This window comes from Sorghum bicolor, chromosome 7 (genome assembly GCF_000003195.3).
Source record: "Sorghum bicolor cultivar BTx623 chromosome 7, Sorghum_bicolor_NCBIv3, whole genome shotgun sequence".
NCBI lineage: Eukaryota > Viridiplantae > Streptophyta > Magnoliopsida > Poales > Poaceae > Sorghum > Sorghum bicolor.
The window spans coordinates 1,413,917-1,441,793 of NC_012876.2; the positions used below are offsets into that span (position 1 = coordinate 1,413,917).

At 40.8% G+C, this 27,877-nt stretch overlaps 4 protein-coding genes across 11 annotated transcripts; 1 reads left to right on the forward strand and 3 right to left on the reverse strand.

Moving 5' to 3' along the window:
* LOC8068559 (molybdate-anion transporter) lies at positions 3,567 to 7,477 on the reverse strand. Its single transcript, XM_002444871.2, has 9 exons — positions 7,111 to 7,477; positions 6,876 to 7,020; positions 5,802 to 5,970; positions 5,447 to 5,714; positions 4,860 to 4,948; positions 4,561 to 4,743; positions 4,388 to 4,473; positions 4,217 to 4,301; positions 3,567 to 4,131 (listed from the first exon to the last, which is right to left on the reverse strand). Exons 1-9 carry the CDS (start codon positions 7,322 to 7,324, stop codon positions 3,997 to 3,999), a joined length of 1,374 nt encoding a protein of 457 aa, XP_002444916.1. The 5' UTR covers positions 7,325 to 7,477; the 3' UTR covers positions 3,567 to 3,996.
* Positions 12,200 to 13,004, forward strand: LOC8068560. Its single transcript, XM_002443713.2, has one exon. It carries the CDS (start codon positions 12,343 to 12,345, stop codon positions 12,838 to 12,840), a length of 498 nt encoding a protein of 165 aa, XP_002443758.1. The 5' UTR covers positions 12,200 to 12,342; the 3' UTR covers positions 12,841 to 13,004.
* On the reverse strand, positions 19,470 to 21,185 carry LOC8066092 (beta-carotene isomerase D27, chloroplastic). The gene is made up of 4 exons (XM_002444872.2): positions 20,303 to 21,185; positions 19,981 to 20,076; positions 19,775 to 19,912; positions 19,470 to 19,694 (listed from the first exon to the last, which is right to left on the reverse strand). The coding sequence occupies exons 1-3, from the start codon at positions 20,964 to 20,966 to the stop codon at positions 19,863 to 19,865; spliced, it is 810 nt and encodes a 269-aa protein (XP_002444917.2). The 5' UTR covers positions 20,967 to 21,185; the 3' UTR covers positions 19,470 to 19,694; positions 19,775 to 19,862.
* Positions 23,135 to 25,641, reverse strand: LOC110436890. 8 transcript variants are annotated; one of them, XR_002454782.1, is made up of 5 exons: positions 25,114 to 25,641; positions 24,499 to 24,549; positions 23,965 to 24,065; positions 23,773 to 23,879; positions 23,135 to 23,386 (listed from the first exon to the last, which is right to left on the reverse strand). XR_002454782.1 is itself a non-coding variant. In XM_021464551.1 (5 exons), exons 1-5 carry the CDS (start codon positions 25,153 to 25,155, stop codon positions 23,324 to 23,326), a joined length of 375 nt encoding a protein of 124 aa, XP_021320226.1. In that variant the 5' UTR covers positions 25,156 to 25,641; the 3' UTR covers positions 23,135 to 23,323. The 8 variants fall into 8 exon arrangements, 6 of the variants coding, with proteins under 6 accessions (XP_021320226.1, XP_021320231.1, XP_021320227.1 ...); XM_021464551.1 differs by having other exon boundaries at positions 25,103 to 25,641; XM_021464552.1 differs by lacking the exon at positions 23,135 to 23,386 and adding an exon at positions 23,430 to 23,546 and having other exon boundaries at positions 25,103 to 25,641.

The following is a 27,877-nucleotide window of genomic DNA, read 5'->3' on the forward strand; positions in this document are numbered from 1 at the left end:
ATTGGATCATCCTCATTTATATATTCAGACTTCAGGTCTGAGTGTAAATGGTATTGCAAAAAATGCAATCCCTCTGCTTTATCAAGTATTGTACACTCACCATTGTTAGCTTCGGGCTAAACAATGGTATCATCGAGGCACCAGCCGTCGAGTTTTCATCTCAACGTCAATCCCCAAGTGAGGTAGCTGCTGTCATTCACAACTAGCTTAGCGAATTCTATTTTCGCAATGTCCGACCAATGACTAGTGAATGTCGGTTACGCGTAATCTTCAGGATTACGACCATGTGTAATCTTCAGGATCACACATTCTTATATAGTCTTCAGGACTATATTTCTCCAAATATCTCATGCATATAATCTTCAGGATCATATGCGGTTCTCATAAATACTTGCATAAATATGCAAAAATTAAATGACCGTAAGAAAGTAAATTGCAGTAAGTAAATATGACTTGCAGTAATATAAAACTTGCAATAAGATAAACAGTCATGTCATGTAAGAACTTCAGGCCTTAACGATTTTACGGGCTTCTGGCCACGTAGTGGTAAGACATGGTGAACTGCAGGTTCACTACTTATTGTTTGCAGGCTTCGGATCATATGTGTGTGGCTTTTTAGCCTCTGTATATGGACCAAAAGTTCATAGACACAAAGCTTCAGGCCTTTGTCTAGCGGCTTCAGGCCGTCTAGATAAGTGGTCCAGTGCACATAGATCAAAATAAAAATGTCTTTGATTGTAATCTTCAGGATTACAATTAGGTGTAATCTTCAGGACTACACTTTTTATTTTCCGCACGTAATCTTCTGGATTACCTTTAATAAAGTAAATATGTAGAACTTAAATACAGTAAATAATAACAATAATAACAAAGGAAATATGGTGGACTTCAAGCCACACATGTTTCACGGACTTCGAGCCGTGTATTTTTGTATTACAGTGGACTTCGGGCCACTATTATTTATATGTGTAACTTTTAGCCACAGGTGGTTGGCGTGACATCCATTATGTCACTTTTGATTGTAAATATGCCATCCATGCAAAATGACTTCAGGTCACTCGCAAGTTCACATGGCTAGCTGTTGGCTTGGTTTCAGGAGATAAAATTTTTTTCGTACCCCTCCCTTCTCTCTCTTCATCCTTATCTTCTGATCTCTTCAGGAGACAAAATTTTTTTCTTACCCCTCCCTTCTCTCTCTTCATCCTTATCTTCTTCTTCAGGAAGAACTTAAACAGGGAGGAGTTGGACATGGGGAGGGGCACGGCAGCCGGCCAGCAGCCTGGCCTGGCGCGCGCGGTGCTCGCGGCCTGCGCGGCCCGCCCGCGGCCGGCCTTGGCGCACGGCGGTAGCAGCCTCGCGGCCTTCCTGCGGCCACGGCTCAGTGGCCTAGCGCGTGGCCCACCCGCGGCCGGCCTGTCTCGCGGCGGCGCCTGTGCGGGCGCGCGGCTCGCCTGTGGTAGGGCGCGGCCATGGTGGCGGCTCGCGGCCTGGCCGAGCAGGCACCGGCCTCGTGTCGCGCGCGTCTCGGCGAGGGAGGAGCGCGCAGCCCTCTTGCTGGCGTGTCCAGGCGGCGGCCCGGCCGGCCAGAGGCGAGCCTGCCCCGGCGAACCGGCCTGGGCGCGCGGCTCCGCTGGCGAGCGCGGCCGTCTAGAGGCGCGGGCGGTGCGGCTCCCGGCGGCGGCCCGGCCGGCCAGAGGCGAGCTTGCCCCCGCGGCCTGGCCCCGGCGGCTCGCGTTCTCGTCAGCACGTCTTCAGGACGGCGACGGTTTGTTTTGGTATGCACATCTTCAGGATGGCAGTAAAATAGTCGTGCTCGTGTCTTTTGTGTGTATGTTTGTTCATGAACAAAAGTGAGCATCGAATGAAACGATTTTCTACCTTCTTACCCTTAGCTCGGTAGAACTGGTGCTGATAACGTGTTAGAAATCGAGTCACTTGGATTGCTCACAATCACACTCACGAACATAGAATTTTGGAACACAGGGAATGAGAGGAAGAGGGAGCTATGTATTCACTTTCCTTCAGTTCTTGTTTCTCCATACAAGCATGAAAGTGATCCTCCTATTTATAGAGATGCAAAGAGAATGGATACAAAACATCTATAGTGTTTGAACACTAAGACTCTCCTCCTCCCATTCATTTAATTGGCCACCATTCAAAGTCATTAGTTCACATTGTTTTTTGACTTTGATTCACAACACTTTTCTTTTCATTCGGACTCTCACACACTGCCACCTTGCTCTTCCCATGATCGGTGCTCCTGACTAGAGATAAAAATAGATCGGATATGAACGGATATCATTGATATTACATTTGTTTTTGTATTTATGTCCAGATTCGAATACGAATAGTGTGAACCTTGCCGGATAGGATACAATTAGATGTCGACATCATAATTATGCGACTTGAGTATTATACGGATATGGTATCGGATGTTGAATATCCAGACTCGAATACGAACAGATATAAACCCTTCTAAACGGATTTGGTTACGGTGGATTCTAGACAAAAGTCTTGCACATCTTGTTGTCAGTGCCAACGATGATGGCACCCAATATACATCATGTTTCTTCTTGGAGGCGTCGTCGTGGGTTCGACCTACCATGTTGTTGAGTTTGATCTCCAGGTGAAAACTCAAATTGATGATCATGGACAAGCAAGGGTGGCATCTTTCGATGTCCCTCCCTTCGTGGGCTCATTTCTTTGGAGATCATTCACACCTCCCTGCATCGAGGACCTAGCCATCCCCTTCTCTGATGATTTTGCACAAGTTCTAACCAGCAAACTATGTTGCTAGTGTCCTAGCTTTGTCATTCTCCATGATCCTTGATTGCCTTGTCTCATCAAATGCTGATAACAAGACCATGATGATCCCCTCTCTTAGATCTCTTCATGCCCCTTTGGTCTGCCCTCCATCCATGAGGTTTTCTCCCCTCAATGGTTGTTGGCAGACATCAATTGAGTCTGAGATGTGCTTCAAAGACATTGTAATCACCACTATCGTTTGTCATTTTGACTCGAAGCTTCACAGTCACTGTTGTAGTAGAGGTTGCTGGAGTTCAGCTGCTTGGTGGTGGTGTTAGTTGGTGAACAACTACATGCTTATCATGGGAGTTCTTTGTTTCCGGTTAATACAAATTATGGCCCATAGACCATAGTAGTTCTAAACTCAATTATGGATTTTTTTCCCATAAAGATTTTCTCATATAAGTTTACATTGGACAATAATCTAAAAATATGTCATATCATTTCTCTTTATTTTTTCACTGGACTTTTGAGGAGTTTATAACGTATCAATAACATCATTACCTTATTTTTCCTAGGAGTGAAACTTTTTTTGATTGATCTAAAGAATAGACCGGATTCAACTAAGGGGGAGTGTTGAAAAGCAATCCATCACCAAATAGATCAGCCAATGGGAGGACGCTGATTTCATATCCCAGAGTCTAGCCCACGGATTAGTGACGTGTATTTAGTTTTATCTGTAGATCTAATCCTATGATTACCATGCTTTTATGTGTAATCACCGACTTCCTAAACGGACTGAAACAAGTCGGCTCAGTCTGTATAAATCCCGGTTAACGTCCGTTCAGTCTGTATAAATCCGGATTGAATGAACAAAGCAAGATGATGTTCATTCATTCTTTCTCTCAACTACATTCTCTCAAACAGAGACTGCAAATGCGCTAGGGACGGGCTTGCCTACATACACAACCGTGCTGGTTGTTAGGCTGTGTGCACACTAGTCGCAACCAGTGCCGCGCGTGAATACATACAACCACAGAATTTGTCAGTCTTCAATTTCTACAATTTCTTCGAACAAAAAAACATATCCTACACCTAACTCCAGATATGCTGCACAAGTCACCAGTGACCAATGGTGTTACCATGACTTTCCTATTTCCAGATGAAAGGAGTCGACAAAGAAAATGTGAGATACTAGAAAATCTCTCTCAAGTCTGACCTGTAGTGTATAACCTTAGGTGCCTCAAGCTCCTACAAACTGCGGGCATTCTGCCTAGTGTGCTTTCTCCACCTCCTCAACATATGAATGCAACCCCCAGCTCCTAACAGGCCATAGGACGCAAGAAACAGGATGGTTGAATTTGCAAAGCGTCGATGGTGGGCGCCCTGTAGACGAAAGGAATGATCTTAGCATTGTGCAGACATTTGCACAGAAATGTAGGTTCACTCAAATGAGGACTCATATGGATACCTGTAACAGGAAAATGAAGATAGCGGCATTTGCCAGTGACAGTGAAAAGCTCATCATGCCCCCACGCAGCTCATTTGGTAGGTACCTACAGTGATGCAAGCCTTGTAAACAGAAAGTACTAGACTGTAATTTAAGCTTGATCGTAGTATCGTACTTGCACCAGTAACTTACATTGTTCTCAATCTTGCTAGCGAAGGCAAAATAAAGCCCACACATGCATGGAAGATGCAGAACACTATCACCAGTGGTCCAATCTCCTGTTGGATGGATATAACTTCTCATTAGACTTTGAATGCCAATTTCCAACTATCTATGTTGTTGCTTTAGAGATATGCACAGTATACCTGGTAATCATAAGCCACAATAGACAAAGCTAGCCCAGCACCAATGTAAGCTATTGTCAAGCTGTCTTCATTCCGGAAGGGAGCTGTGGCTCCATAAAACCATGGAAAACCAGCACTTCCAAGCATTCTTGATGCCAAGAAACAGGGGTAAATTACTGACAGTTGAGCATACCTTCCGTCAGCCTGTGTCAATCAACAGATCTATGAGAAAAGTAGCAGAATTTCAGCCTCAAGTTTGTGAAACATTACTCATACAGAAGACCAGGCAGGAAACTAGCAGGCAGAACTGAGACTCATACCACTATGGTTGGTGCCCAGAGAAACCAAAAGGTTGAGACAGCAAAATGGATGCTTGCTTGAGCTATGACCAAGATCAGTACTCTTTTGTCTGAAACACATTAATTATGGTCAGAAATGGAAATGGAACATGCAAGCACTGAAAAGCTTAGCCTGTAACAATCATGGAAAAGCTGCTTCTTTTTATGCATTTTTCACATCAGAATTCAGAAATATCTCTTAAATTTGACTAAAGCAATTCCTCATATGCTAAATTTATGACAAACTCATAAATATCTATCAGTGTACCGCACAGAGGTCGTATTTTGTTTTCAATCGTGTCTCATATTCAAATATTCACGGTCAATATTCAACAAAGTCAATGGTGATATCATTAAAAAAGTTACAAAACTGCACATGTTTTATAATGAAATTGTGAAGACTACTACAGATCAAATACAATGCCATCAAAAACATTGGTCAACTTATATTTCTGTATATAAATATGGCAAAGTTTGCTCCTGGACAATATTTATGGAATATAGATAGAGCTTTACCAACAGAAATGAGAAAGAAAGCATTGGAGCAAGCAAGATGACTCACCACTCACCTCTGAGGACATGGGCAAAAAATGATTTTTGGTAACTCCCAACGGCAGATGCATGCTGACTGGTACTCTGACTGGTACTTGATGCATTTCTGATATACAGAATCCCCACTACCGATAGTGTGGCTGCAAACGCATAGGGAAGCAAGAATCTAGTGTCGTCATCGCTAACCAATACATTTGTGATTTCTTGACTTCCAATATGGGACACCGATTCAAAGAATGTCATCAGCCAGAAGGTATCAAACAGCAGATCTTGCTTCTGGTCTTGCTGAAAAGTCAGGATCAAGCACTCAATGGTTTATACAACATAGAGAACACAGTAATAGCACATAAGTGTTTCAAAAAATACACAAACCTTCTCATGCTCCAGCACAAGCCATGTCTCAAAACAGAAAGAGAACACTGAAGAGGCAAAAGCCAGAATGAAATTGTTGATCCATGAACAACGAAGCACACCGAAACTCTTCACAGCACCTACTGCAAGCTGGAGTACCCAGTACAATATGCAAGCCCTTCGTGGCCCTCTATAATCATCAGTGAAAAAATTGTTATAGCTACTACTGGAAGGATAAAAACACATAGACTGCTCACATCTGTATCAAATAATAGTACCAGTGCAAAGGATACATGTAGCTTATGGAACAAAAAACTACACACGTGAAGAGAAGAGAAAACTTAAATCATACCAAGGTGTAGATTGTACTCTGCAATTCCTACTTGCCTAGTATATCAAACTTCATCATGAGGCACTGGCCTCGGTTAACAACTAACAAGTAATAAGTAATGCATATGGCTACAAAGTATCAACACATTAGCTGAACTAATATTCAGGATCTTTATGTTGTACCCAGATACACACTTTTTGGTCACCATAGTTGCCATGGGGGCATGAAGATCATATGACATGAAAATTTAATAGCTAGTAAATTAGGTGGTAAGGGGTATAAGAACCGGAAATTTACACCATTGCTGGATAAAGAAACACGGGTGCAGATGTTGGTCCTCAATCACTTCCCATCGCAAAATGACAATGCTAAGCCTACTCCAGTACAAGACCTTGAAGACATGTCTAGGCTATGGTCCACCAATTAGCATCTGATCTAGTTCAAACAGACATTTTTATAAACAGAAAAAGGTATCATGTACCAAGTACTACTATTCATGAAGTGGCTTCGAGCCTTCAGCCCTGAAACTGAGGCTCATTAACAGCACCTTATTAGTCAGTTACTCCGTTTAAACACCAGAATCAGATCCCAGATCAAAGACTAATTTGAAATGCACCGCTATATGACACCAAACAATACGAGGGGATTTTAACAGGCTATGCAAAATGTTACACCACCTAACATAAACTTGTACTCTAAACTCCAATTGAACACTCGTGCTCACATAACTGACAAACAGAGCAAAAGCATTCACCAAACCTTACATTTTGTCAGAGATGACACCAGAAATGGCACCCGGGAACAGCGCAGCTGCAGTGGTAGAGGCAAGGCGCGCGGCCATCTGCTCCCTGCCAAGCCCACACCGCACGAACTCATCCTCCCCGAACACGGAATGGATCCCTTCAACCACTGCACAACAACAACCAACACCACCCGATTAGGCGCGGCACGGCGGCTCGACAAAGGCAGGAGATCGGAGGGGGCGTGCTAGCTACTCACCGGACGCGAGGGAGAAGAGGATGAGGAAGGCGCGCCGGAACCGGAGGAAGGGTGCGGTGCCCACGTCGAAGGGGGAAGAGGACCCGGTGGCGTGCGCCGCAGTCCTCGCGGAGAAGTAAGGGAGGAGGAGCACCGCGGCGAGGGCGGCGGCGGAGAGGAGCGGGTAGGCGAGGGGGGTGAGCGCCCACTCCTCCCGCTCGATCACCACCCCCATCGCCGGACTCGGTTCGTCTCCTCGGGATCCGCGGCTGGGTCGCAGGAGTTGGAGGCGCGGGGTGGGACCGGACGGCGAGGTAGTGGTGTCGCCGTCGCCGACGAGATCGACGGGGAAGGGAAGAGGAGGAAATGGGAGTGGGACGACGAGAAGTTGGGCTGTTGGGCCAAGGCCCAAGGGCGTATTTGGGCCGATCCAATTATTAGGACGTCTACTTTTTCTCTTAAATTTTGAACTAAATTTCGGTGACCAAAACTGAAAACAGAAAATGTTTTCGAATTCTTGGAAATTAGTTCATTGTTAACAACCGATGTAGTTTAACTTGAAATTTAACACTCATGTTCAAGTGTATATCATTTTGTTTTGTCATAAGTTAAACTTTACTTAATTTTGACAAAAAATATGTTACTCCATTCATTTCAAAATCTAGGTCATTTTAGTTTTGTTCTGAATAAAAATCTACTTTAAACATTTTTATGTAAAAATTCATCAACATCCATTTGGTATCTTGTTGGTTGTCTACAATAACAAGTGGACATTAATTGTAGATCATTAATAGAATTTAGTTTTTATAGAAATAGGAAAAACCGTAAAAAATTGACTTTAGTGAAATTGGAAGAGAAAAAAACAAGAAAGCAACCTTGCAAGACGTAGGGTACTTAATGGGGCTCACATCATAAAACATTGCGATGTCTTGTTCATGTGTGGGATGCAGTTTTAGCGAAATTAGAGAATGTGGTTGAAGATGCCACTGTTGGAGGAAAAGAGCACCATGTGTTCAGGTTTGTTGTTGCAAATACAGAATTATCGTTGAAATAAACTAATGATTCATCACATTGCCTTCAAAGGTTTCGTGAAAACATTTTTTAAGCTATAAGATTTGATTGGGATGCAAAAAAAAAAATTAGACAAAAATTGAGGCGGTTGGTAAGAGATATATATTTGAAGAGGTAAAGAAGTATTGTGTCTCACATCACATCATTATATCAAACATGAAGGACACAATAACTATTAGGGTTGTTCAAGTGATTGCGGAGGGCAAGAGGTAACCTATTGTCTCATCATTTTAAATATGAATTATTTTAATATGGTGCATGACCGAATTACTATTAGATTAAAAAATTATTTTGATGAAAACTTTTACTTTATATTAAAATGGTCACTTGTCTAGATCCAAGGAATTCTTGTGCCACCTTGAATGAAGTGAAATTAAGTGTAATTCAACTTTGATGAGATGTATGATGTTGACTTATCCTATTATCAGTATGTTGTCTTTAGGAACCAACATGGCAATTTCATTACTTGTGTCAAAGATAAAATTGTTGTCTCACAAGTTCTAGTGACTTTGGCATATTCTTGCTTCAAGATTTTTGAAATGGAATACAAACACATATTTTTTTTTACCTTTTTCCATTGCTTCTTCGCCTTTTTTGAAAAGAGTCTGCTTAGCTATGAAAAGTATCAATATTGGGTTGAGAAATCAGATGAATGATGAACACAGGAATGTATGTTGTTGAGTGAGGAGTGTCTGCAAGTATATAACTGATAATAATGATGGAATTTTGCATCATTTCAAGAACCTAGGATTCATGAAAAAAGGAGTACCTAAATTATCGACTACTATAGCAATCTAGTTTAGTGGTATATATGTAATATGTTACATTTAGCGATTTGGATTAAAAATTAATAATCAATTTAAGTTTTATGCCCTTTATAGCCTATTATTTTATTGTATTTTACTTAAAATGATTACTTGTATAGATCCAAGGAATTCTTATGCAGCCTTCAGTGAAGTGAAATTAATTCATCTTTGGTGAGATGTATGATGTTTTTTTTTTGAGGAAATAGGAGGGGCTTTGGCCCCTACGAGATGTATGATGTTGACTTGTCCTATTATCATTATTTTGTCCTTAGGAACCAACATGATAATTTCATTACTTGTGTCAAAGTTAAAATTGTTGTCTCACAAGTTCTAGTGACCTTTGGTATTCCTGCTATCAACGTTGTTCAAATGGAATACATACACATAGTTTTCTTTAACTTTTTTCCATTGCTTGTTCGCTTTATTGAGTTGGACTTAAGTTCACCCGTTGTTGCAACCACCATATATATAGTCGAAAAGAGCGTGCTTAGCTATGAAAAGTATCAATACTGGATTGAGAAATCAGATCAGTGGTGAACTGTTGAATCATATGACTATATGCTACTAAGTGAGGAGTATCTGCAAGTACATAACTAAGAATAATGATGAAATTTTACATCATTTCAAGAAGCTAAGACCCATGAAAAAAAGAGAGCACCTAAATTATCCGGTACTGTAGCGATCTAGCATGATAGTATATATGTAATATGCTACATATAGCGATTAGGATTAAAAATGTATAATCAATTTTAGTTTTGTGTCCTTTATAGACCTTTTATTTTATTTTATTTATTTCCCAACTTATACTCTAGCTGTCTACCTAGTACCCTACTCTTGGCAAAATGCTACCTATGCTTTCCACCGGTAAGAAACGGCTTTCTCTATTCTTTAGATCACAATAATCCAGCGTCTTGATTAATTAATAACTCTTTAATTTGTCCATGCATGTTTAATGTATTTTTTCGATGGCGACGGTACGGTGTATATATATATGCGTAACCGACACGCAGGATGTAGACATTCCGTAGCTATATCTATCTATACATATACATACTTAAATAAAAAAGAATGTGGACCATCTCTCTCAGAGTGCCATCGCACCGCCCACGCAACACAAGTGCAAAAGTTTGCTATCAGGATGGGAAGAAACGCGACGGAGTGGTCATCGAATTTTTAATAATTAATACACACACGTACAGGTAGTCCAAAACGTGACAGAAGAAACGGGACGGGGTGGCCAGCACAAATTATTAATTTAAACTAGCAAATATGTCCGTGCGTTGCAACGGGAGAAAAACATTAAATGGCCATAGAAAGTGATGGCATAATATTAAATATCTATTTATATTTATCTTTTTTATAAAATTTAAAGTCCATAATTTATTTTATTGATAACCATGACATGTATGATATTGATAGTTAATATTTACAATAATATATAGCTTGGAGACATATTTATTTAATAATAATAATAATAGAAATTAGTCAACCTTACCTCTTAATATACCTTAGTATTATATTAAAATATGAGAAGTTTATTGGTAGCTTTTTTTATTTAGGTTAGGATTCCTATGAAATGTGATATATCAGTTAAATGTATGTAAATTATGAATATATGAGCTTATGAAGTGTTCATATGACATAACAACACATCGTGCAAAGGTAATGTAAGCATCCTCGAGCATAAATTTAGATAAAGTAGTAAATTAGTGAGATATGCAAGAATAATGCTAAAACTTTTACCACAAATCAAGCATCACATTAAATAGACTACCATAAACTTTTCATAATAATTAGAGCAAGATAACTACAATTTCAATTTTACACTAAAAAGCATAGGCAAACATCTTCAGCAAAAAATAAATATACTAAAATTTGTGATTTTTTTGTTTAGTGCATGGATCTACATATATGGAGCTGAACAAAATTTATTTTATAATTTTTAGATTTTCTTATGATTTACTACACATTTATCAATTTCCAGTCGATCAATTTTACACTAAAAAGCATAGTCAAGCATCTCCAGCAAAGAAAATATAATAAAATTTGTGATATTTTTTGTTTAATGCATGGATGTACATATGTGGAGCTAAACAAAATTTATTTTGTAATTTTTAGATTTTTCTATGAATTACTATGTATTTACCAATCAATTTAAATAATAAAAGAAAAGTAAACTAATAGGATAAACACTTTGCATCTAAGCCCCTATAATTTCTTTGTTTTCAATGTGTTATAATGTATAAAAAAAATTTACATTAGAAACCTTAGAAAAACTTTTATTCTTTTTTTTCTCTTTGCCAGCGTTGAAGCCAACCATTGATTCGGAACGGACGCCTCGCCCGTGTCGGATAAGGACGGCAGAAAATATTTGAGGGCAGATTGAAATTTTCACAATTTAGTAGTATGGATAGATATACGATCAGCATGCAGAGGTCCAAGAGAAAAGAGAGACCAAAGACGCGACACAGAGTGCCACTAGGGCTCCGGCCGCCGGTACGTGCAACATTTCATCATATCCCATATGTATAGTGACGTGGACACGTGGTAATATATATACACGTGCGCACACAAAAAGTACCGTTGGCTGATAGTAAAAAGTATTGTTGACTGATTTATTATAAGAGAAAAATACTGCTAAATATCTGACAGATTCTCTTGACCCAAACGAACAAAGACAAGCCGGCCGGTGCAAATCTCTAGCAGAACGACCATGCATAAATCCTATAGTTGTTGTTTACTTTGAATGAGCTAGACTGAACGAAGTTGTTACATATGGGTTGCATTGTCAACGGTTTCAATTAACACGCTGTGCAAAAACATATGGTTCAAAAAATTTGTCTCACAAATTACAAGTAAATTGTGTAATTATTTTTTAATCTATATTTAATACTCTATGCATGTGTTATGTGTCGCAAGATTAATAGAAAATTTTAATTTTTTTTTGAAACTAAACCAGATCGACCCAAATGAGCTAGCGTACGTACAGTAAATTATGTGTGTATACCATAGTTTTAAATATCCCGCTATAGCTGCCGCTATAGCCCGCTATAGCCTTTTGAGGCAGAGTGCTGCTATTTGTGTTCATGTACAATTTAGCCGCTATATTCCGCTATAGCCCGATTTAGCTCCGCTATTAGCTGTTTTAGACATGAACCGCTGTATACAGTGTGAGTGTAGTATAGAAAACAGAACGCCTACACTGCATGAAGCAAGTCCCAGGTGATGCAGCGGCCGCAGACCCTGAACTGCACCTAGTCCTAGTCCTAGCGCTGACCGTCTTCCTCGATCATCAGCTCGTCGATCGACTTCGTCTCCCCCCTCGCGCGCATGCACCTTCCTGTTACTGCCTATATTAGTAAGAGCTCGAGCGACCATGATCCACATGCTCCCGATGCAGACGATGCGCCACCACCACCAGTACTCGAGCAGCAGCAAGAAGGAGGCGACGACGGCGCCACTGGCGGCGGCGGCCGTCAAGGATGGCGCCGCCGGCGCGTCGTCGTCGTTGGTGGTCAAGGTCGTCGGCGACCGCCACCAAGGGGACCGGCCGGTGGCGGCATGCCGACGCGAGGCAGCCGCAGAAGCAGAATCCGCCGCCGTCGACGTGTGCCTCGCCGCGGCCGCCATGGCCGGCGCGGCGCTGCTGGCGTGGTGGGCCGTCGCGTTCCACCCGTCCTACGCGCGGCTCTGGATGGTGCCGCTCGGCCTCGTCCTCGCCGGCACCCCGCCCGTCGTCTGCCTCGCGCTCCGCTTCAGCTCCGACTCCGACTCGCGCGCGCCGGCGACGACGACGTCAGGTGGTAAAGGCTCATCCGGGTCCGCCGCCGGTGCGCCGCCGCCGCTGTTGGTCGACGTCGTCGTCCACAAGTAGCGCGTACTACGTAAATGATGTATATTCTTTAATTAGTGTCATTTGGAGAAGCGGGGTGTGTGATGCATTTCTTGAATTTCCGACTGGAAATATATATTATTATGTGTACAGAGATAGAATTGTAAACAACAAAAATTTTAACTTCTTATATGTATTTTCCTTTACCTCTTTGGATTTTGTTTTAGGCTGTCTACTACGTACAAAACACCCGAGTGATCGATTGTTGATCGTCCATGACGACACTCCTTAATGCACTATTAATGTTAAATGTTTCTTCTTCCTCAACTTTTCCAAAACATTAGTTTTCATCTACAAAAGCTCGTCTCCATGGCGTGACGGGCCCGCACTGTCATCCTCTTCCTCATCCCTGATGACTAATTAATAATCCCTGATCCCTAACCTTGCTGCACTAGGGTCGTCTTTGGGAAATTAAAGGTGACATCTTGTGTTAATGACACATCACAGTTCATAGAATTGGAAAATTCGACTAATATATATATATTGGAGTGTTCATGCATGCCGCGTTGTCACTTTCCTCAAGATTTAAATTACATGCTGCATGAATTTTGTAATTTTTCCTAGTTGGGATACCCGAGTTACTGATTATCCCAAATGTGACAAGGTTTTGAGTGGTTATTATTTACTGACTGGGTTTTGTAAATTTCTTTCTTTCTTTTTCTTTTTCCTTTGTTTTTTTTTTTTGCGAAAGACATAGGGAGATTCTTCTCTGGTGGTGATATTATATGTCTTTGTTGAAATAAATAAACACCACATAAACAAATAAACATCATCTAGCTATATATGCAATTTAATTACGCACACATTATTTACCTCTCCAATGATTAATGGCTAGCTTATTAATTCATAAATAGCTGCCGAGGAAAAGAATTTCATCGTCGCATATATATATCTCCTACATATACAACTAAAAAGAACAAAAGGAAGATAATTTTTTCGTGCAACTTTTGTTTGGTGTAACCTTAGCCTCTTCTTGCGACCCCGCATGCAGCTCCAAAAGGAACAAAAAAATGCGTACGAACGAAAAAGAAATCCAACACCACGGCATGCACAGATTAGTTCGGCTTCAAAAGGAAACCAAAATAATGTGTACGCACCTGACTTGCGCACGCGATGCCTCCTGTTGTTTCCTAAAAAAACCTACGATCCATGCAAACCCTCCTAGCAAATCACCGTCTCCTTTCCAAATAAAACCGACGCAACAAACAAACAACGCTGCAATCCATTCTAAGCAAAGAAAAAGGGAAGCAAACAAACAACGCTATTCCATGAAGAAGAAGAAGTAATCAGCGCCTCGTCTCATGCGATCGCTATTAGCGCCTCCAGTGACCCAGCACGCGTGAAAAAACTGCCTTCGCTATGACTGCTCGACAACGATCTCCTCCAAGCCGCCACTGCCGCCACCAAGTCTGATCCCTGCGATCCACTACCCCAATCCTCCGACACCCTGTGGCAACTCGACGGCATCGATCTGCTACTCCAGGCCAACGACGCCTGTCGACAGGGCCAGCATTCATCGACCCTTACCTCCCTCGCGAAGTCGCGATCTGCATCCCGGCCAGACGATGCCTATCTCCCTCACGATCTGCTCCTAGGTCAAACTGTATACATGACACAACAAGTCATGCTAAAAATTACCAAAATCCTGTCTATTGTAGTATGTATTGATAGCAGTTATAATGCACGATTAAACCTTCATATGAACTAATAATAGAACTATGCATTTGGCTCTAAAAATAGAAAACAATGTTAATCATGATTTACTTTGAAAATAAGATGGGTTTTGTTTCATGAAAAAAATAAATCTAAGCACCGTACTCCTGTTGAAGTGTCCATTTGAAACAAATTGAATGATTCCAACAATGAGAAGACGATTTGAAGTACCCCGCTATAATATAGTGCAACTATGCAACAGAATGCATATTTTTGTTGTTACAACATTGTCAAACTGCTAGCCTATTTACCTGCACTTCATTGAGAAGTTCTCGATATGTTTTGATCAGACTGCTTTCCAGTTAGATTACTATCAACAGTGACTTGTTCAGAGTCTGACTTCACTATGTAATTAGAGATGCAGTAGTCCATCAGAGGCCTGCATGAGCTGTGGCAGGAATCATTAGTGACAATTATGTGCACTTCCATGTTGGCCCGCATGAGCTGTGGCAAGAATCATTAGCGCCAATTCTGTGGAGTTTCATATTGCACGATGGTCAAATTTAATTATATAAGATTTCACTACGGTCATCTCATATCTAACAGGATTGTTGATGCATTAACTACAATATGACCAACAACAACAGGAAGTCACCCCCTAAATTAAAAAATTACTAGAAAAACATTCATTCTATCATTCAAAAGAATACAATAGACACATAAATTGTATTGGGACAGCACGCTGGAATACACCGCTACGAGATAACCAAACTTTTATAATAAACACATGAAAAGGTCAATAAAGTAGAGTTTGTGAACCTGCGACGTCGTTCATAAAATTTTATGGTTTGCATTTAATGTTATTTTAATGCTGATATAGTGATATTAAAATCATTGTACGATATATGTATTTTTAGTATAAATTATTAGCTATCCCGTATCAACATACGAGCACGCTATCTAGTACTATATATTCCTATAACCTATATACTAGTATATATCTAGTTGGTGACTGTGACGTTCTATATATTCCAGTTTCCAAAAGATGACACACACACAGAGATCAGCAGCAGTCGTCGTTGCATATGATGCTGTGTGGAAATTTTAGCTGGATAAAGCTGAAGAAGAATGGATAGATGATGGAACCTTCCTAATTTGAATTTGTTCCGAGCTTTATTAGTACATGATGATGGTAGCCAACCAGCTTTGAACGATGAATTGCATATGCAGAGCGAGGCAGCAGAATGTTGAAGAGAAAAGCGCCGACCGCCGATCGAGCCGCGACGTAGACATGCACTATAATCTACACTTGGGCCAGTTTTCCACTCTGGAGTTTGGACTTTGGATTTGTGAGGAGAGAAGATGATTTCTTTTTTATGGAAAATGCCATTGACATTCCAGTTACCTGGTGATATTTCAAAGCAATCTGAGCAAGCTATATTAATTTCTTGGATATTACGAATTAAATAATAAGTAAATAAATAATCTATAACAAAATAAAAAGAAAAATCTCTTAAAATCTCCCGTAAACATCAATCGTGCGCCCATTTGCATTGCACAAGGAAAGAGAGATGCAACAAATAATACAATATTTTATTGGTGTGTTTGGTTCGTAGAGTCACCCCATGTTTCATAAGATGATGCATCATGAGTTTATCCCATGAATTTTTTTAAATCAATCCACTGTTCATGCATATACTAATTATTAGGTTACGAGGAATAAGGTAGTGATGGTTCAACTCATTTCATGCCACAGACTAAATAAAAAAGTAAGAAAGTGACAAGACGATGAATCACCTTATTCTTTAAACCAAACACACTAATATATGATGACCTAAACCTGTGGCTAATTTATCGTACATAACACAAAAATAGCAATATAACACAAAGAGGTTGGGATCCTACTCCGAGCTCAAGATTAATTTGCCGGTGACACCAACCCAACTAAACCTAATGGCTATTAGACCTTGCTCGCTTGAGCTTATCAATGATCGGTACTTTCAGCCATAACTTATTAGCCAAGCGTATATTTACAGGAGAAAAATCATTCCCTTGTATTTTAATTAGGACCGATGAGTGTACATATTAAGGATGACTAATGATATGCTCGAGAGTCGAGACAATTAATTGGGCCAAGAATGGAAATAAGTTAAATGACAAAAGGAAACATATATAGATGGTGAGAAGGAAGGATGGAAATAAAGAATACTCTATCCCTAAAAGCTTCAATTTCTAGAGTTGTCTTAAATCAAACTTTTTAAACTTTAAACAATTTTTTTAAAAAAGTAAAATTTGTAGTACCAAACTAGTACCATTAGATTTATCATAGAATATATTTTTATAAAATACTCATTTTATGTTAAATATTGATGTTCTTTTATATAATATTAGTCAAACTTAAAATTTGACTGGCACAAATTTTAAGAAATGAAGCTTTTAGGGACGGAAGGAGAGTACTGTGAAAGAAGCAAGCTGCCCTGAGTTTGTGTCTTTTGTCCATCTCTTTTTATTTGATGTGAGGTGATATGGTGGATTATCAGGTAGTAGACCCCGGCGATCATTATGGCACATGACGTATTGTTAAACCATGGATGCATGCGTCTCGGGAAGGATCATTTGGGCATGGAAACCCCCCGTGCCGGTGTCATCTGGACGAGACGAGACCAGACTAGGGTCTTGTTTAGTTCTAAAAAAATTTGCAAAATTTTTTCAGATTCCCCGTCACATCAAATCTTTAGACGCATGCATAGAGTATTAAATATAGGCGAAAATAAAAACTAATTGCACAGTTTAATCGAAATTGACGAGGCGAATCTTTTAAGCCTAGTTAGTTCATAATTGGACAATATTTATCAAATACAAACGAAAGTGCTACTATTCCTATTTTGCAAAAATTTTTGGAACTAAATAAGGCGTAGATTCGCCTGAACAAAATTGCATTGCATTGCTTCGAGTCTTTGGACGCCGCCGCCATTGCGTCTCTTGGATCGTCCGGTAACTCTCCCTCTCTGTCTGTCTCTTGTCGCAACTCGATGTGAAATTGTGAATGCGATATGACTATGGCCATGTGTAGATTTAAAATGTTTTTGAATTTTGACACAGTAGTATTTTTGTTTTTATTTAATAAACATTGTCTAATTATAGAGTAACTAGACTTAAAAAATTCGTCTCGCGATTTACAGACAAACTGTGCAATTAGTTTTGTTTTCATCTATATTTAGGCCTTGTTTAGTTAGCAAAAATTTTCAAGATTTTCCGTCACATCGAATCTTTGGTTGTATGCATGAAGTATTAAATATAGACGAAAATAAAAACTAATTGCACAGTTTACCTGTAATTTGTGAGATAAATCTTTTGAGCCTAGTTACTCCATGATTGGATAATATTTGTCAAATAAAAACGAAAGTGCTACAGTAGCCAAAAACCAAAATTTTGCGAACTAAACAAGACCTTAATGTTCCATGCATGTGCCACAAGATTCGATGTGACGGAGAATCTTGAAAAATTTTAAGTTTTGGGAGTGAATTAAACAAGCCTGTAAGCTAGCTAGCCGCCTAAGCTAAGCACTAAGTCATATAAATATAAATATATATATATATATATATATATATATATATATATATATATATATATATATATATATATATATATATATATATATATATATATATATATATATATGCATCGACGGTGACAGTATAGAAAAGAAAATGTTCGATTTGGGTCCCTTCTCCAGCTAGCTAGCCCAAAGATCCGTGTATAGTATCCAAAAAGGTCATATATATAGAATAAAATAAAAGTCTTCAACCAAACTGTTTAAATATATGTATTTAATTCCAACAAGCAGTAGACAAATTAATTATTCAAAACAAATACCTTTGACGTCCGTGCAGTGCATGCACCTCTGTCTCCGAAGGTCGAATCCGCCAGAAAAAAGGGACAGCTGACATATCCCCTTTTTATTCTTCCTATATACTCCGAAATTTCAAATCCAAATTCGTTATTGTCACCAAAAAGATCGTGAAAGGAATCCAAAAAGGAAAGATGCATCTACAGCCCAGTTGTACCTAACGGGTTTTCAGCCCACTACAATACAAATGCGATTGGACCCAATGGATACGAGTTGGGCCTTCAGTGTTTTCTACTCCTACTTAAAATCCAGGTCCAGCCCAACGTCTTCGCTTGAGCATATCAGCCGAGTCTGCCATAGTATTTTTTTTTTCTCACAATAAATCAGCCAACAATACTTTTTGCTATGGATTATCAGTCAAACAAACAAGTTCTGCTTTGCCTTCAACTTGAATTTCCAGTTTTTCATTCGCTTTGATGGTGTTCAGTTTCAGTGGATTTTTTTTATAAAAAAAAATTGGTTCGCCCTGTGTCCACCAAAGATGATCGGCGATGGTGACCGACGGTGATTCGATCTCGAGCTGCCAAAAGAAGGGAATGTTCAACCTCAATCGGACCTTCGGGGATCTCATAAATACTCTAGCTAGGTCTAGCCGTCTTGGACTCTCGGTGTCTACATTTCCATACCGGACGATGGATTCTACGTACTCATCTAGACGGAGTCATTGAGCTAAGGCTGGAAAAAGAACAACGATCAAAGACAACTTGATCGACTGTAGCAAAACATAGAGGCCGTTCACTTGTTGAAAAGTCATGATAACTGTTCGCTGATTTGTTACTGCTGAATGGCTGACAGATTCGGCAGATAAGTTCAAGCGGATAGGGTCATAGTCTCTTGTGGCGAACCGGTGGGGAATTGAGCTTGAGCTTACACGAGGCTCTGGCTCTTTTACTCTAGCAGGAGCCGATCCAGGAATCTAGTTTCACCGTATTCTCGTCTTCGATAGTTCATTTTGGGTTTAACAAAATTCATAAGTTCCTAAGTGGGCATGCGTATGCATTACCGGTTGCAAACACAACTAGACGTACGAAGATTAATTTGGAGCAAGTAGAAAATAGTGTATGAAATACTAATCCTGTTGGATCCATGGGTCTCTATTCTTTACAGACAGAGTGCTCTGTCCTGGTTCAGAACAAACTTATATAACTTTTATACTTACAAGTAACGCTATGTATATTCTGTATAGGAACTAATGATACTTCCCTCACCAAACCAATTTCCGTGTGCAAACCATCCATCTCAAGGCAACGGTCTCCTACTAGCAACGTATGGCCTGCAAGCAAACCAACCATAACAAAGAGATTCAGCGTGCAGCGCAGCATGAAGAAAGCACGACTAATGGAACTCTCTTACCTATACTACCACTATAGAGTGTTTCAACTGTGTGGATTCTCTGACGAAACTGAATGCGCACTGGACATGAACTCAATCTCATGTATACCTACGCCTGAAGCTTGGGACAGACCGGCGCAGACGGCGTCGACATGGAACCTGAAGAAACAAAAGGTTCAGAATGTATAACCAAACCGTTTTGCAATGGTGAATCTGAGAGCACTCACAGAGGTTAGGGTAGCATGGTTGCTTTGACACTGGATCCTCTTCCAAGGGTGGTGGCACCTGACCGTATATCATCTCACAGCTCATGTCTTCAAAATCTGCAGATGGGCCAATGTTCATGATTGATGTGATAAACAATCTGCTAGACTGAGATGTTTCTGAAAGATAAAAAGGCCAACTGGTTCTCTGAACTGTGTTAAACCTGAACATCATGATCATTAGCATGTTCAGTCACACACACGCAACTACACAAGGCTGTTTCTGCATTTTCAGGTAGTGGTGGTGACAACTGAATGGGAACAAAGGGCATTTTCAGGTACTCACTTGGATTCATGGTGAGTGGGAGTCCAAACTCGTTGGTGAAGAAGTCCTGCGTGGGGATCTTGCACATGTTGACGCACATCCCAACGCAGCCGCTGTTCTCGAGGTACCTGCATTTCTTGATGAGCACCCCGCTGCGCTGCTTCACGCCGTCGACCTCCACCTCGATGACCTCGGAGGGGCCGACGAGCCAGCGGAAGAAAGGGACGGTGAGCGCGGCGTTGAACTCGCAGGCCCAGCGCGTGGGCGGGAACAGCTTCCGGAACTGCTCGGGCGCGCCGGGCGGGAGCATGGAGAGGAGCACCTCCCGCACCGCCTCCTGCTGCTGCGCGTGGGTGCGGCCCACCATCACGCGCCGCGACACGTCCACGAAGCTCTCGTAGTCCCAATCCCACACCGCCTTCTTCTTCTCCTCCGGCTCCGGCGACGGCGGCTGCTTCTTCTTGGTCGCGTACTTCTCCATCTTCCGCGCGAACAGACCCATGAACGCGCGCTCTAGCGGGCCGTCACGGTACTCTGTCTTCTCCCCCATGGGCGCCGTCGCCACGCACCGCACGGTGCTCCCGCCGGCGCGCCGCTTCTTCGGAATGCCTGTCGGCGCCCTCCGGCACGCGGCCGTCGTCGTCCTGGCCAAGCAGAGCTCCATGGGTCGCGGTAGCGCGGCCATAAGCTGACGGAGTTGCGACGCGCACTGGTTGTCGCCTCACCGCACGGGCTACTAGGTGGGTGTGGGACGACGGCGCCGGGCTCGGGCTGTGTTGCTGGCGCAGCGGCGAGGCTGTGAGGCTGCGAGGGCGACACGGTGGCGGCGGCGGGCGGTGGACGAGAGAGGCTCTGCAGGTGGCACGACGGCCACAGCAATCTGCGCGCGGTTTGGATATCGTGCCATCGACCGGCAGAGACGAAGGGACTGGCGTGTGGTGTCCACGGCCACGGGTGCCTTCTCGGTCCCGCGCAAAAAATGACTTCAGGCCCGTGGGCTCAAAGCGGCCCAAGAGAAGAGATCCGGAGGGCCAGATTGGGTGGGTAAGGGTTATCGTCAGGCCCATACTAATAGGCATGGCTATGGGCCATGGCCTAGTACTCAGTTTGGGCCCAAGAGAAGAACAGCAAAATTCTTATTGCTCTTTTTTTTTTCCTTTTTCCTTTTGAGAACAAAATTCCTATTGCTCTCGTCAGATAGCCACTCTCTCTCAAAAAAAAAAAAAACAGATAGCTGGCTTAGTTTAGTAACTCAGTCAGATGGCAGGATGGTTGCAGTCGATCGAGCTTCAAGTTTTGCTGACAGAGCTTGAGTAACGAATTACTACATCACATCTTGCAACTGAAAAAATTATCCTTAAGCAGATATGCAGACTGTAAGCTTATCTCTACAAACAAAGTCGATGTCATTATACTACAAAAATTAAACATTAATTAGGATATGTATACCTACAGAGACATAATAACTGATGGACAGAGACATGACTGATGTCTAGATAAGTTATGTTCTCTCTACAAAGCCGACCCCCCCCCCCCCCCCCCCCCCCCCCCCCCCCCCCCCCCGCTGAGACATATCAGCTTGATGCACTGATGTTCCACTAGAAGCATTCAGCCAGTTTCCATTCTGTGGTAAAAAAAAAGGGGCCTAAACATAACATGTGGATTAGCATTCAATCATTCACACACAGAGTGCACTAGAAGCTCCATCCCATGACAATTTGCACTGTATTTGAGTGAGGCATTTTCTTCAAGTCCAAATTCAGCCTCCAAAATAAAGACATTTACACCATGTCAGTCTCAACTCCCTTGGTTTCAGGTGCAGAGATTAAATTTTGTGTTGACATTTGTGTGTACCATACACACACAAATTGACAGCATACATCTATGAGTAAATCAACATGTCCTACTACAAAACGTAAAGATTACTAAATAAGTCTGGTAATTCATATACAAAGCATGGTCCATCCAAAGTTAACTTAATTTTGTTGTACATTTGGGATACAGCCATAATACACGAAACAAACCATGATACACATAAAATTCTATAAATGGAAATAGCATGATCACTGCGATGATATCTCCAGAACAGTTAATTTAACTGTAGATGGAACTTTATTCTCAATGTATGTCCTGATAGCCGAGAGGGCTCTAGCGGCTTCCTTGAGAACACCATTAGCAATGGGAGCACAATATTTATTCTTGCCACCACACCTAGGGGCATAAATGGTGTCCAACTCAAGTGACACCGCACTCTTCAGAATATAACAGGCTAGTTCAACCAAGCACTTAGCTGAGCTGAAACCACATATCTTCGCACTCTGGAGGTAGCCATGACGGAGATCTGGCATGTCTCTCAGTTTTTTTTTTTTTTGAAGGAACATGTCTCTCAGTTGTGAATGCTTTGTTTATGCAACTCTTCGTTTTCAATTCCAATCCAAAAATTGATACACGTTGAAAGAATCGTTGTTCTAATTGCTGTCCTCCTTCTATCTGCTCCACTAAGGATGTCCTCAATGATATTCAAATAGTTAGCTTGAAGTTTCCACAGCAAAGCACATGGTATCATCTAGTTTCTTTTGTTCTGAATCTCTCTGCTCAAATTTGTAGGGTTGAATGGAATCAAGGAAGGAGGGTGATCAAGCCTCCTATAACCCTTGTTGAGTAGCAAACTAGAAACCATGCGCGGCGTTGCCGCGCGGACGATCCTGTGTAGGACCAGCACCAGCCTGCGATACTTTAGCCAGCCACTGTAGGCGAACAGGACCGGATTCATACATATTTTTTTATAGCCTGGTTGAGGAAATCATTCTCAAGAAAGGATAATTGCTATACACTTGAATGAAGAAAAGGAAGTTCAGAATACCGTCAAGCCTAGATAGTATAGCGATTCAGAAGAACTCATGATAATCAAAGAAGACATGTCAACATCTCATGGATCTGATTTTGTGTATATTGCAGTATATACGACGGACACCAAAGGGCACCGCATGGAGATACACAAGTGCTAGAACTCCTCTATATAATGACTGAAGCATGCAATAGCTATATTAACCCTTCTGTTTCAAGTCTGTCTTCTATTTCCATGTTCTTGCTTGTTGAATACCGCTGCAAGTGTGTAAAGGGGGAAAAAAATCAGAACATTCTTTACTCAATCACAACTATGGAGATTGGAGAATAGGATAAGTGTGATACATTTGTCTGATGTGCAAGGGAACTTTCATAATATCATGTGAACCCAAAGTGATGATGGAGCTTAAGCTATAACCTGGTCCAGCAAGAGATGCTTTTTTTTATTACTTATTTACCTTTTTATTTTTCACTTGTTGGTTTAGAAAATTAGGTTTCAAATAAAGATGAGTTGAGTTCTAATTGGGTTAAATTTTGGTAGGCCTTGGTGCACATTTTTTTCTCTTATATAGAGATAACAAATTTGAACGAGATTCTGTTACGATTGTTCTATTTCTACTGTTGGGAAGAAAACAGGTTATTACCTTGAGATATGTGATAGACCCTGACCTGGCCCCGTTGTTGGAATTTACCGGCAAAGAGGGTGTTTTTGCTGTCCAGGGTTTGACCCAGGGAAGCACGGTAGGTTGTCCTGCAATAGCTCTTTCTTGCCAGTTCAGAATCCATATGAATCAGTATAAGCACAAAATAAAAGGAATAGATGTCTAAGCTATTACCTATGTGTATGCAAGATTTAGGGAATTTTATCGCGAGGTAGCTTTTATATCCCCTTTTCTGTAATTTCTTGACGATGGGCCTTGAAGTTGGAGCTAACAACCTTGATTGAAGATTTGTTTTTGTTTGTCAGTCCAATCGTACAATTATGCAGTGGTAATTTTTAGCGTAGCATAACTTTCCAATGTGTTTTCGTCAAAAAAAAAACTTTCCAATGTGTTGTACATGACAATTGAGTCTGTGAGGTGGACTAATGTGCTATGACAGCATCATTTTTTTCTTTGGATTAGTTGCTTAAAGTGCATAAAAGATACTAATCAATGTTACGGATGCATTTCCATATTATACCATACTGCAGTTAAGATTCTTGTCTGAAGTTGAATGATCCTTACAGGTTCCTAGTCTAATTTATTCAGTTTTGCAAGGAAATTGTTCATTCTTATAAGCACATTATGTATAAAACATCTGCACATTCGAGATATTCATCCAAAAGTTCAGAATTCATGATTTGAGATTATGTATTAAAAAAGGAACACCTTGTCATGGGCCGACTGCTTGGCAACGCTGTGTTCTTTTCGTCCCTTTTCCTGAAGAGAGCAAAGCAATGCCACGGTTAAACAAATTTGGACCCAAGAACCATGAAAGAAAGACACCATCTTGTGATAGGAGATTTCTGCAACATGGGCTAACAAAGTTGCTCAATTAATTATAAAAATTTCCTCGGCCAAATGCATAGTAGAAAATAATACCTAATTGCATATGTCACTTTTCTTATTTTTCCTAGTGAATAAAAGCAATTTTGAGAGTGAATGAAATGTAGCATTGGTACAAATTCTATTTTGATAAAATGGTAGCGTAACCAAAAATACCATTACAAATCCCAAACCAAATTCACATTACGCATGTTTGGGCTTAATGTTAGTTCAGAACGATAACACTGAGCACTGCATAATTCAGAACTATGAAATATCTCCTACTCAATCAATGCACATCTAGGGGCTAACTAATCATTTCGTCTCCCTTCTCCTTCCAGAAAATATTTGAATACAATACAATACAATAAAGATCTATAAGAAGTCAGATCGTGATGAGAATAATCCTAAGCAACCTGATAAATCGCAGTATGGGACAGAGGCAAACCTGGGCCTCACCTTCACAGCTTGGATCAGTGCCAAATCTGGCGGTTGCCTCATTGCTTGGAGGAGGGGAGTGGTAGTCCATTGCTGCAAGAGAGCGAGGTACGGACGCCATGGATTTCTCCTGTAAATCGTGGCGGCGTTTATCCAGCCGAGAACGACGCCACATAGCCATCGCCATCATCGACGCAATCCATGCCAACATCAATTGCGGCTAGGCATGGAGGAACGAACGACTCAGCTCAAGGCGGGCGCAGACTGATGGATCCGGCATCTCGCACCCTGGCTCAATGTTGAGTCGTCTCGTCTAAGGTCTGGCGGTGGCCGACATGGAGACAATGAGAAAGGTGCCCGGCAAGAAGAGGGAGACGATAGGGTTGCTGGGGCCTCCGACGACGCCGGGATGGCCCCTGAATCGGCAGTGCCGAGCGCATGCTCTGCTCCCGTGGGGAAGAAGGGGGAAACCTCGTAGGTGCGAGGGGCACACGGACGCGCGCCAGGCACGGGCCGTGCGCATGGCCGGCAGCCCGAGTCCGGCTTAGCGGGACAGATAGTTTGCGGGCGACGTGGCCCTATCCGTTAGCCCGCATTTGGTGTAGAAATCGTATTTAGAGATTATGGTATTGCGGTAAGATTTTTTTTAATACAAGTGTGTACAGTTCAGTCATTTTAATATAGAGATAATGGATACATGTGATTCAAATACCTTGTTGACAAGCACAAGGAGCAATTGACCCATTTGAAGACATTCCAACGAATGCTTGGAACTTGAGAGAGCTATTGGTTAGGACCAAAAGCGATCACGACAATGTGTCATGATTCATGAAGAAATTCAAAAATAGTGACAGAGCAGGACATGGTACTTTTTCATGCAAAGCTTCTCTTTTTTGTGCATATTCAATCAATTAATATTTTTTTAATTATCTTTGTACGACATAAAACTAGACTGTGAATGCTTAATTGTGATTCAAATTCATAGAATGGTAATGTCATCCCATCTCATTATTTTGAACAAATTGATTTGCTCCATGTCAAATGATAAAAAAAAAATACTTTTGGGGAGGGCATATAACATCTATGTGACTTTATTGAGACTTCTTTTTTTGTTGAGCTGATTATGCATACAAACATACAAAGGCCTTGTTTAGATGTGAAATGTTTTTGGATTTCGCTATCGTAGCACTTTCGTTTGTTTGTGGTAAATATTGTTCAATCATGGACTGATTAGGATCAAAAGATTCGTCTCGTGATTTACAGACAAACTGTATAATTAGTTTTTGTTTTCGTTTATATTTAATGCTTCATACATGTACCGTAAGATTCGATGTGATGAGGAATCTTGAAAACTTTTTGTTTTTTTAAACTAAACAAGACCAAGGTAAGTATCCTGCAGCAAGGCATGCGTGTTATGCATACATGAACTGTTTCCCGTTTGGCTCTGCTTAACTGCATGTGCTTATGTGGGACCCACCTGACAGACACAGTCATCCATCTCACGTAAAAGAAGCTACCGAACTAGTCCCGTTATAGGCCTTGTTTAGTTTCAAAAACATTTGCAAAGTTTTTTAGATTTCTCGTCACATCAAATCTTTAGACGTATGTATGAAGTATTAAATGTACACGAAAATAAAAACTAATTGCACAGTTTGGTCGGAATTGACGAGACGAATCTTTTAAGTCTAGTTAGTACATGATTAGATAATATTTGTCAAATACAAACGAAAGTGGTACTATTCATATTTTGCAAAATTTTTTAAACTAAACAAGGCCTAAATGTCGTCGAAGCTTGCGTCCAGATGGTTTCAACATTATGGTCTGGTTGATTTCGCGAAATTTTTTGAATTTTGCTATTTTAATACTTTCGTTTGTTTATGGCAAATATTGTCTAATCATAGACTAACAAAGGTCAAAAAATTCGTTTTACGATTTACATGCAAACTGTATAATTAGTTTTTGTTTTCGTTTATATTTAATGCTTCATGTATGTGTCGCAATATTTGATGTGACGGGAAATCTTAAAAAATTTTGGAAACTAAACAAGGCCTATGTCAACTTGTACAGCTTTGCGTCTAAATACATCCAACGTTATGTAAATCTGGACAACTCAGAGTAGTCCTAAGAACGATATTTATAACGGGACACAGAGGGAGTAGTTATTAATAAAATTATATAAAAAGTATAAAGACGAAATACAAACACGGACGCACACACGTCCTCTCCGCTCATTTGGCCTCCACGTGGTATATTTTTGTTTGACATACCTCAACTTTATTAGTAAAACTGTTTTTCTAAAAAATAGTTTTATAAGTAATTTTCTAGGCTGAGCTATTTTGAAAAAAATATTTAGTAAAATAGCTTCCCTAACTACTTCATACATAGATGAAAGAAAAGTGAGAGAGAGAGCTAGAATAAGCTTTTTTTAGTTTTATCCTAACTCATATCTTTGTGAAAGGAGAAGAAAAACAGCTTCATCCATAAAACTGTTTATTAAATAAATGTTTGACAAAAGAAAATACAAACAGACCCTTAAACTCCAAGATTTATAATTGCAGTTTTTTTAAGAACGGACGGAGTTCTCAAAGGAAAAGAAAAGAAAGGAGAGTATTGCGCGATTTATTTGGCGTTTATATGATTCGAATCGAAACTGACATCGAAACCAAACCAAAAGTCAAGCGTCTCCTATGACATAAAGTGGGCAGGACTGCCACGTAGAGAGAGTCCTAATAATCTGACGGGACCTTGTTTAGTTCACTTCAAAATTCAAAAACTTTTTAAGATT

Coding starts and splice junctions, on each gene's coding strand:
- LOC8068559 (XM_002444871.2), bottom strand. CDS start 7,324: ATGGGGGTGGTGATCGAGCGGGAGGAGTGGGCGCTCACCCCCCTCGCC. Junction 4,474..4,560: donor TTGTGGCTTATGATTACCAG/GTATACTGTGCA, acceptor TCCATCCAACAG/GAGATTGGACCACTGGTGAT. Junction 4,302..4,387: donor CTAGCAAGATTGAGAACAAT/GTAAGTTACTGG, acceptor GCATCACTGTAG/GTACCTACCAAATGAGCTGC.
- LOC8068560 (XM_002443713.2), top strand. CDS start 12,343: ATGATCCACATGCTCCCGATGCAGACGATGCGCCACCACCACCAGTAC.
- LOC8066092 (XM_002444872.2), bottom strand. CDS start 20,966: ATGGCCGCGCTACCGCGACCCATGGAGCTCTGCTTGGCCAGGACGACG. Junction 20,077..20,302: donor CCCACTCACCATGAATCCAA/GTGAGTACCTGA, acceptor GCCCATCTGCAG/ATTTTGAAGACATGAGCTGT. Junction 19,913..19,980: donor ACCATGCTACCCTAACCTCT/GTGAGTGCTCTC, acceptor TTGTTTCTTCAG/GTTCCATGTCGACGCCGTCT.
- LOC110436890 (XM_021464550.1), bottom strand. CDS start 25,303: ATGTTGGCATGGATTGCGTCGATGATGGCGATGGCTATGTGGCGTCGT. Junction 24,550..25,102: donor GCTGTGAAGGTGAGGCCCAG/GTTTGCCTCTGT, acceptor TGCTCTCTTCAG/GAAAAGGGACGAAAAGAACA. Junction 23,891..24,498: donor AGCAGTCGGCCCATGACAAG/GTGTTCCTTTTT, acceptor CTGGCAAGAAAG/AGCTATTGCAGGACAACCTA.